A 10344-nucleotide genomic window follows, 5' to 3' on the forward strand; every position below is an offset into this window, starting at 1 on the left:
CGAAAACCCGCCCAAACCGACCTCAGAACCCGAGAAACCGAACCGACCGGAAACCGATCCTATTGGGTTCTGAAAACCAGAAACCGACCATTTATGGGTTGGATTGGGTTTGGATCGAAAACCGATCCAAACCGACCCATGCACAGCCCTACTAAAGGAAAAAACAGAGACCAAAATCGACAACCTCACAAACTATTATGCACAAATGAAATACATCAAATATATCCTATTCATAAACCTTATGGCTTTTAGTAATATAATATTTATAAAATGCATAAAGTACACTATTTTTTACACTATTTATAAGTCGTAGGGCTTTTAATATTATATATATAAGTCTTAGGGTTTTTAATATTATATATAATTGAGTTGCAGGCTGTTGGGCCAAACTCATGGTGTCGAGCGAGCACGTAGCCCTTCAAAATATTAAAAAACGGAAGGTGTCATAAACATGAACAGAGTGATGCCTGCGTGTATGGTGTGATATTTATTGCTTCAATTATTTGGATTTCATAACAGAGCACACAGAAAGAGAGAAAAGTAGAAGGAGAAGTCCAAAATCAACAACAATGGCGACACTTAAGGTACCATCAACCGTCCCTTCTCCTTCCGAGGACTGTGAGCAACTCCGGAAAGCATTTGCAGGTACTTTATCCTCACAGTTATTATAATTCTCATCTTACTCGCATCTCGATTTTGATTAGTTGTTGGATCGTATCAGATCTGTGTTGTTTTCGTCTCCGATCATCTCGATTATACATGCCATAGTGCTGTTTTTAGTGATTTATAGTTGATCCTTGATCATTTTCCCCCAAATCGGTTGATGCGTTTCGAACAACATTTTTTACATGAAAATTTTACTTCCTTTGATCGGTGTTTGATCAGATGAATCTGTCAAATCACAGATCTACAAATACGGTTTGTATGATCAGAATCAAGAATTGCTTTTGGATTGAAATCTTAATCGTTAATCCCCTGAAAAATCTGGGTTTGAAAACGTCGATGAGAAAAACGAGAGCGTTGTTCAAACTCATAATCCTCATGTAATTCGTTTAACAAAATCCAAAAAACTAAAGTATGAGTAGTGGGCCTAAGCTTATATTCTCCCTTTTAAGAAGAATATCGGAAAAGGAAGTCATATGTATAGGAAAAAACATAAGGAGATGGAGACTTCTCCTTTGGTCTAAATTAAAGACATAAAAACGTTTCATTTATTTGTTGATTACAACATGTTACTTTTTTTATTTTATTTTATTTATTTATTTTTTTAATTACATCATCCCACTTAATTTTTTTTTCTTATTAATGCATTGCACTTTGAAACATCTGCCAAATTACAGTTATGTCCTTTCATTATTTTTTATCAGGACATTATACTATAAAAAATCAACCCAATTATAGCAATGAAAATTGCTATATATTTGTAATTATATATCATGCATATAGCTCAAGAGTGCCATTAAAGTGACAATTTCACCCAATTGTCAAATTAGTTTTTAAAAGAATAATTAAATTTTGGTTACACATTCTAATAATATGATTATGATTTATGCCACTCATTTTTTTTTTGTAGGTTGGGGAACAAACGAGGCATTGATCATTGAGATTCTGGCCCATAGAAATGGAGCTCAACGCAAAAAGATTCAAGAAACATATTTTGAAAAATATGGTGAACATCTCCTCAAAGATTTGGACTCTGAGCTTTCAAGCGATTTTCAAGTTAGTTTGAATCTATACTATCTTTCACTTTTCATTTTTTTCTTTGACTCAATTTGTTGCAAAAGACGTAAATGCCCTCTTCATCTTAAATCCTTGTTTATGCAAAATATGCAACCATGTTTGATTTCAAGTCTAAAATATTCAAAATTTTGTAAACAAGAACCATTTACTGATTATTGTTTCACTTGTTTAAACAGAGAGTGGTGTTGTTGTGGACATTGGATCCAGCTCAGCGCGATGCTTATTTGGCAAATGAAGCAACAAAGAAACTAACTGCCAGCAATTGGGTTCTGATGGAAATTGCTTGCACTAGATCTTCACATCATCTGCTTGCTGTGAGGAATGCATATCATGCTAAATACAAGAAATCAATTGAAGAAGATGTTGCACATCACGCATCTGGCGATTTCCGAAAGGTAATAATAATAATCGTAAGTTTTTAAATAAATAAATCAATGTTGAATCTTGTTGTTTAATAGTTTTTGACTTTTTTTTTCTAATCATCAAACGTATATAACAACGTTTCACATTCATTGAACCGATTTCAACGAGACCAAAATTGTAACCTTTTTCACACCTAAAAAGGTGGAACAAGATGGAACATGAACTCGTTCTCAATCTTTCTTCTGTGAAAAAGACGTAAATGTCCTCCGCATCCTTATAATTGAAAATAGCCCTAGAATGTTTGTCCAGACCTATCAAGTCCTATATAACAAACGTAGCCGTAGGCTACGTTTGTTAAATGCTAATGGACTCTAGAGGACAAGTTTTCTAGAGCTATTTTCAATAACGAGGATATTGAGAGCATTTACGTCTTTTTCCTAAAAGAAAAATTGAGAATGAGTTCATGTTCCATCTTGTTCCACCTTTTTAGGCGGGAAAAAAGTTACAATTTTGGTCTCGTTGAAATCGGTTCAATGAATGTCAAACATTGTTACATACGTTTGATGATTAGAAAAAAGTCAAAAACTATTAAACAACAAGATTCAACATTGATTTATTTATTTAAAAACTTATGATTTAACAAAATTACATTTTTGTCCCATTGCAGCTTTTAGTTCCGCTTGTGAGTGCTTTTCGATACGAGGGAGATGAGGTGAACATGACTCTAGCAAAATCGGAGGCTAAAATTGTCCATCAAAAGATATGCGACAAAGCTTACACCGACGATGAGCTGATCAGGATTCTTACAACAAGGAGTAAAGCTCAACTCAACGCAACATGTAACCAGTACAACAATCAATTCGGCAACGCGATAACCAAGGTAATATTTTTTTTTCTTTTATTAAAAAAATAGGATTCAATTCAAACGATTATGATATTTTGCAGGACTTAAAAGCAGATCCTGAAGACGAATATCTAAAATTTCTAAGGTCAACAATCAAATGTTTGACCGTTCCTGAAAAATATTATGAAAAGGTTCTCCGTCTGGCAATCAACAAACTTGGGACAGATGAATTGGCTCTCACGCGCGTTGTTGTCACACGCGCTGAAGTTGATTTACAGCGTATTGCTGAAGAATACCAAAGAAGGAACAGTGTCCCTTTGGATCGTGCAATTGCTGGAGACACATCTGGGGACTATAAAAAAATGCTTCTTGCTTTGATGGGTCATGGTGATGCTTGAGGAACATTATTACCCCAATCAATGATATGATTAATGTTTTTGTACTACTAAATATTGATGTTTCAATTTGAACTTGTTTGAATATTTTGCTACTATTTTATGTATGTGAGTTGTTTTAATAAGGTCATGTTTTATCATTAGAAAGGTACTATTATTGCTAGTTTTTTGTCTTGTCCAAAAAAATCAAAAACATGTTTTTTGTTTGCGCAAAAAGTGATGAATGCTCTTATTGTTTTCGTAAAGCTTTTAATTTAAACTAACTACTGCTATTAAATATTTTATTTTTTGTTCTCATAGTGTTTTCATACATCGGAAATACTTAAAAAGAGTATCATTAGAATATATACCATCGAAAACATCTTTTTAATATATGGGAGCTAGACGATTATTGATAATTTGGTCACCAATTTTGTTATTAAAATTGCTAGACGATTATTGGTAATTTGGTCACCCATTTTGTGTATTTTTTGTTCATTAAAGTCCTATGTTTTTGACAGAAATAATCGGTTTTATTATTTTTTCTGGTTCATAAAAGCGCTTAAGTTTGGTACCAATGTAGGATTTTACCGAATAAATATTTAAAAAAGATAAAACTGAAAAAAAGTTGCAAACATTCGGTTTTAATAAATCTAAAATCGCCAAAAAAATAAATCCATATATTTCTTAAATAGAAATACACAAATAAATAAAACACTAATTTAACTTTTAAGTCTAAAATAAAATGAAATCAAATAAATGGTACTGTCAAATATTCTTTATTAAAAAAAAAAAGGATATTTGTGACTTTGGACAAGTGTAAATATGTACATAATATATACGATCTTTGTGACTTTGGACAAGTGTAAATATGTACATAATATATTTAATTTGATTGAATGACTTTTCATAACAAAAATGAAAAAAAAACAACAAAAAATGGAAATAAACTTAGGATCTTCGTGGACAAAATTTCTTGCCCTTAAAAATATAGATCCCTTACTTATAGGAGAAGAAAGATAATCTTGTCTCCTTTTTCCTAGCACTCGAATTTGACTAGTCTTTTTTTTTTTTTTTTTTTTTTTTTTGAACAATAGAATGATTATCAAGAAGTTAGAATAAGAAATTAAAGAATGACAAACTAATGGCCAAAAAGGGTTGTAGAACTGCAAAACTCAATTGACTTTGAGCTTACCGTTCTTATAAGAGAACCAATTAAAGGAAAAAACAACCCTTTTTCAAAAATTTCATATTTATGGAATTTGTGGGACCCAAACACCACAACATTGCCATAATTCCAGATGACCCATATCATCATCACAAAGACAACTTCTAACACCAATATCTTCATATGATTATAAAATACTATCAATATCAACGTATGTGAAAAGGTCGGAAGCCACACCAAAGAAGCAAATGATAGATCCAACCAATGACCTACAAACGCCTCAGCATGGCCCGCCACTTCACCAGAAAAAACAAATTTAAGACTTTTTCAATATGAACATCATAAGCATGACACATAATTGAGTCCATATCGATACCCTTATTCTCCAAATTACTTTTAATAAGGATTAGATTGTGTAAAAACATCCAAAGTAGTATATCTTTCTTTTTAGGAACACATAAATTCTATCTCATCTCATCCATGTCTCTAAACCATATATTTCCAAAACAAAGTATTAGCGCCATCATCAACACATTTTTTCTAAATTGAAAAAAGAATACCTTTATCTTGATGATGATTACACTATCTATCAATCTTAGTCCAGACACCACAGCCAAAGTGAGATGATCCCCATTCGGCCTCCACCACATCATTGTTGGGCTTTATTCAAAAATAGTTTTATTAAAACGCTAAACACAACAACAGAAGCTTTAAAACTTGAATAAACTTAAAAACCATTTCAACCCACCAATGAGCCTTTTGCATTCATAGAAATATTAAACCATCCATATAATGAAAAAAATAACAACCTTTGTAGACTTTGATTCCTCAAGGGAAGGCGTGGAAGTTGTAGAAGATGGCAAGAGAGACTAAAAATAGAGTTGCTCTATGTGTATCCACCAAGCAAGTATTAGCCACCAAAGATTCTATTCTACTATTGTAATAAGTGCCTCGTAAGCATTTATGAACTAATACCAAATTAGTCTTAAGGAGAAGCACTCATGAAACATCAACTAACTCACTAGTTCTTCAAAAGAAAGCAATGAGAGAGGACAAATGATGCCTATAGTTTTGAGAGAAAAGAAGTAAAGACCACTATAATTTGCAAGCCTTTATTCTCTTTATATACTTGCATGCATGTACTAAGAACCATACTTGCATTAAATGGAAGCATGACAAAAATAAGAAGCATGAGAGATGTAAGAAATTGATTCACAAGCAAACACACCCACCACTAGCAGTGTCCTCGGCTTTGACATGAAAGAGTCAAGCTAGAGTATCTTTCACTCCTTCTTATTTATATAACATGTGCAAGTATTATATAAATGAACTCTAACTAGTCTAAAGTAATGTACACAACATATAAATCATCCTTTATGAATTACTAGTTGTTTTCTCTGTTGTAAAATATTATTTTCATATAATTATAATTTTCCAGTTAATACAAGAGTTGATAATATTTATTAGTAATTAAATCCTAATAAATAATCAATAAGTGTCTTCTTGCTATAAGATGTGACCCTATAGGATCATATGTTATTAGCAAATATCATTCTATAATGATTTTTGAGCATATAGATCTTTCAATCTTATGCTTGCACAAGACTCACTACCCCTAACAACACATGACGAAGTGCCATTCAACAACATCCAATTCCCCCAAAATCTCAAAGTTTTAATTGGTGTATAACTTAAGTTATCAGTTATCCCTTAGTCATAGACATCATGTTGAACATGAGATATGGATCACAACCAATCTGATTTGATGTTCAACTTTTAGTAAGGAGCCTTAGCTGTCTAAATTTCAACACATAAGATGAACAAAGCCCATCTTTATTGTATACACCTTTCGTATTGTTCATACTAAACCTGATAGTGGCCTTTATATCTACATGTTCAAAGATCAGCATTAACCATATCAAAATATAGTATTCCCTAAACTCAAGTCCCAAATATGTATATCAAGTATTAAGGATATAAATATACTACCTTTATCAAGTGTCACTAATGATAGCGATCGATGAAGTGAGCTTGAAACGAGTCATGTCCAATACTTGTTCTCTAACAAGTACCTATGAATCTTGGGTTGCAACCATTTGCCTACTTTCATCTTAAAAAATTCAACCAATCCACTCATATTAGTCTTACTTAATAGTTGCTTCTAAAATTATGATCGACTATGAACCGTTACAATAACTAGATTATTCATGGATTAAACATGTTAATATAGAATACAATAAATATTAATGTAAAGATCATATCCCAAAATATCAAAACAATATAATAGTTGTCACAATGTTCCAATATCCAAATACTAAATCCAAATCAAATCCTATTTCTAGAATAACTAAGTCCTATAGCTAAAGTTTGACCTTTTATGCTTAACTTATTTGTGAATTCTCTGAATATGATCATCTCCTTATTTAACTTTATTCCAAGTATAGTTAAATCTCTTGGAGAATATGATTAGTGTTTTGATATGACTTAGATTCCTTAGCTAGATGTTATTTTAATGGAACACCTCATCCTAGATTTTCAACAAACTTCTTCATCCAATCATATTAATTTGTATCTTCTGAAGTGGCAATATTTTCTCATTTCGTAATAAATTGTGCAATTATGTTTTTCTTCGAGCTAATTCCAACAAAAATCTTTGTTCATTCATAATGAAGGCATAACCCAATAATAATTTATAATTATCTTCTGTTTTGAAGTCAACATCTTTTGTAACACTTTACATAAAGATTTTCTAAACTGATTATTATGAAAATTCTCTAGTTCTTCATAAGTACTTTAAGAATGTCCTTTATACTCATCCAGTTACCTTCACATGTATCCTATTGGTATATTATGATATGTTCATAACATCATCATATTGTTGGAAATGGTGTCCTAGGTCATTAACTGTTTGGATAATATTTCTAATAATTACAGGGTCCTTTTAGGTTGCCCAAATTGCATAAAGAAAAGGAGATTGATAATCTAACTTACTAAGGAATTAATAAATTAATTAGAAATTAATCTATTAATTAATTAAAACGATTTAATTAATTAAGGAGGTTGAGTATTAATTAATCTAATGAATTAATTGGAATATTCCAGAACCTCTTGGAGAGGTGCATGAGACGAATTTCATATCCCTTGGATAGGGATATGATGGTTTATTTCAAATAAGGGTAAGCCTTAGAGTTTGTATCCTTGTGGAATACTCATTGCTTAACTATAAATAAGCTGTTAGGGTAAACCCTAGAACTAATTATTCCTTCTCACAAAATCATCCAACCTTTCTCTCCCTCTCCCTCTCACCCACTCTCTCTCTCTCTCTCTCTCACTCTCTCTCTCTCCTTGGATGAAAATCATAACCTCTCTCCTAGGGTTTGGTAATTTTCAAATAAACCCTAACTTGGGTTAAATTCTTTTTTCTTTTGATCCTTCATATTTGTAAAAAGCTGGCATGTACGAGGTCAAAAACTAGCAATTCGGAGGTTGGTAATTCTTTACTTTTGTTTTTTTTTTGAAAGTATGTTGTTATAACTAGTAAAAAATAGATTCTAGAATGCATGTACATTTAGGTATACCTTTTGATTTTTCCTATACCTTTAGATAGTGTAGTTGATGTTATATAAATCCCTAAAAGTGGCATCAGAGCCTAATTGTTTTAGTTATGAGCACAAAACTTTGTAAAAATCAAAAAACAAAAGAAACTTGCTAATCGACAGACGCGACATGAAAGATATTTATGCCCAAGAGTCATTATTGAATGATATTTGCTAATGACATATGATCCTATAGGGTCACACCTTATAGCAAGTTACTACTAATTGGTTATTTCTTATAGTAATTTGATTATTTTTAAATATGATAAAAACTTGTATTTAACAGGAAAAACATTATTTTATGAAAATAATATCTTACCATCATATTGAGAATTATTGTTTCTAGGAAATAATAATAAAGAGAAAAAAACTAGTAAATATCATATGGTATGATTATTAATGTTGAGTACAACTTTTTAGGAACTTAGAGTAACCATTTAGTTACATTCTGTAACATTTGCATTCCAGGTATTTTTCCTTTTTGCTCTTAACCTTAAAACTCTTGCATTTTGGTCCCTAGCCGAGTACGCTAGGCATACGCTAGGAGTACGCTGGGCGTACTGGCTCGATAACTTGGTCGCGAAGGTAACCCACGTACGCTGGGCGTACATAAAGTATGCAGGGCATACGACCATCACTGACAAACCCTAATTTTTATGGTTTGTGCCCTACTTAAACACCTTAAGTTGCTCTCAGACCTTCTTATAACCAACCTCCACCTCTCCAAACCCTAAGAACGAAACCCTAATTGCCATTTGAATATTTTGAGCTTGGAAGTGATCTTTGAGAGTGTTTTTGGTGATCTTGAAGGAAGAGGAGCTCTTGGAGGTTGCATTGGTGTGGTTAGAGCTTGTGGATCCAGAACCATCACCAACTTGGACTGCTTTTGGAGGTATAAAGCTCCTAACTTGATGGTTCATTATGTTAGATCTATTTAGGGCTTGTTTTTGTGCATTTTATGGTCCCTTAAGTCATGCTTGAGAGTATGAGCTACTCCAGAAGCTAAGGATGGTAGATCTTAGCATTTTTGAGGTTCTTTATACATGAAAACTCAATCTTGATGTGTTATATTGGATCATGCATGAGTTAGGGTTCTTATTATGGGTTTTATTGGTCAAAATCAAGTATTGGGTCCCATTAAGACATGCAAAGGAGTAAAGTTTCCAACTTTACATGTTAAGACATCATTTAGGATCAGATATGAGAAGTGGACTTAATGGATTAACCAATTAAGCACCTAATGGTGAGTTGGGCTTGATGTGGAGTACGTTGCGCGTGATGGCCAAAGGTGGCATATGCAGGGCATAAGCCTGAGTACGCTAGACGTACTCAACAGCTGTTGACTTTCGTTGACTTTTGTGATTTGGTCCATGTTTGGACTATTAGGGTTTTAGGCCTTGTTGGGCCACCACTCTTTCTAAATTTGGGCCATTGTTAGGCTTTGGGCCTTCTTGGATTTGGGCCCATAATGGGCTTTAGGTATCGTTTAGGGATTTCGGCCATATTGGACTTTTGGTGCCTTTGGGTTAGGCCTCGGTTATTGGGCCAAGTGAGGAAGGGGTAAAATGGTCTTTTACCCTCGGTGTTGGACAAATGAACTAGATTTCCAGTTATGGTTTATGGCCTAATTATTGATTGGGGTTTTATTTGATTGATTAGTGCGGGGATTTTCTGGTTCGGCAGCCCAATCATTTGTTTGACTGACAACAAACTGAGGCGAGTTTGCTCACTATACTGTAGGACACTAGGATATGTTATGTGCTTGTAGTCCTTATGACTCCTGTTGTATGTGTTATATGCCTGTGTGCCTATTTTCTATATATATGTCAGGTGAAATAGACCTGATAGAGCCTTGTGCTGACACATGAGTTGAAATAGACTCAGGGGTGAAATAGACCCAGGGGTGACATAGACCCGGTACGGCCTTGGGCCGACACATGAGTTGAAATAGACTCGGGGTTGAAATAGATTCGGCATAGCCTTCTGCTGACATATATGTATGGTATGCGGTATTTTAGGGAACTCACTAAGCTTTATGCTTATGGTTTTCAGTTTATGCTTCAGGTACTTCTCGATGAAAAGGGAAGAGCTCGGGATGATCGCATCGTACACACACACACACCATGAATTTCCGCCTTACTTGAATCTGATGTATTTTGGGATGTTTGGTTGACATACTCTGTTTTCCTTTATGGTTTTATAAACATGTTTGATTGATGAATTTATTATTATGAAAACAAAATTTTTGGTCTTAAATTT

At 33.2% G+C, this 10344-nt stretch overlaps 1 protein-coding gene across 1 annotated transcript; it reads left to right on the top strand.

Moving 5' to 3' along the window:
- Nucleotides 1–437: 437 nt before the first annotated feature.
- On the top strand, nucleotides 438–3505 carry LOC145115337 (annexin Gh1-like). The gene is made up of 5 exons (XM_079051611.1): nucleotides 438–645; nucleotides 1574–1719; nucleotides 1917–2135; nucleotides 2771–2983; nucleotides 3049–3505. The coding sequence occupies exons 1-5, from the start codon at nucleotides 570–572 to the stop codon at nucleotides 3343–3345; spliced, it is 951 nt and encodes a 316-aa protein (XP_078907737.1). The 5' UTR covers nucleotides 438–569; the 3' UTR covers nucleotides 3346–3505.
- The last annotated feature ends 6839 nt before the right edge of the window (nucleotides 3506–10344 follow it).

This window comes from Lactuca virosa, chromosome 5 (genome assembly GCF_052849685.1).
Source record: "Lactuca virosa cultivar CGN04683 chromosome 5, Lactuca_virosa_CGN04683_v6, whole genome shotgun sequence".
NCBI lineage: Eukaryota > Viridiplantae > Streptophyta > Magnoliopsida > Asterales > Asteraceae > Lactuca > Lactuca virosa.

Bases quoted from the DNA above. Each gene is read 5' to 3' on its own strand.
- LOC145115337 (XM_079051611.1), top strand. From the start codon at position 570: ATGGCGACACTTAAGGTACCATCAACCGTCCCTTCTCCTTCCGAGGAC. The intron at 646-1,573 runs GTACTTTATCCT...TTTTTTTTGTAG, and splicing joins ACTCCGGAAAGCATTTGCAG to GTTGGGGAACAAACGAGGCA. The intron at 1,720-1,916 runs GTTAGTTTGAAT...TTGTTTAAACAG, and splicing joins AGCTTTCAAGCGATTTTCAA to AGAGTGGTGTTGTTGTGGAC.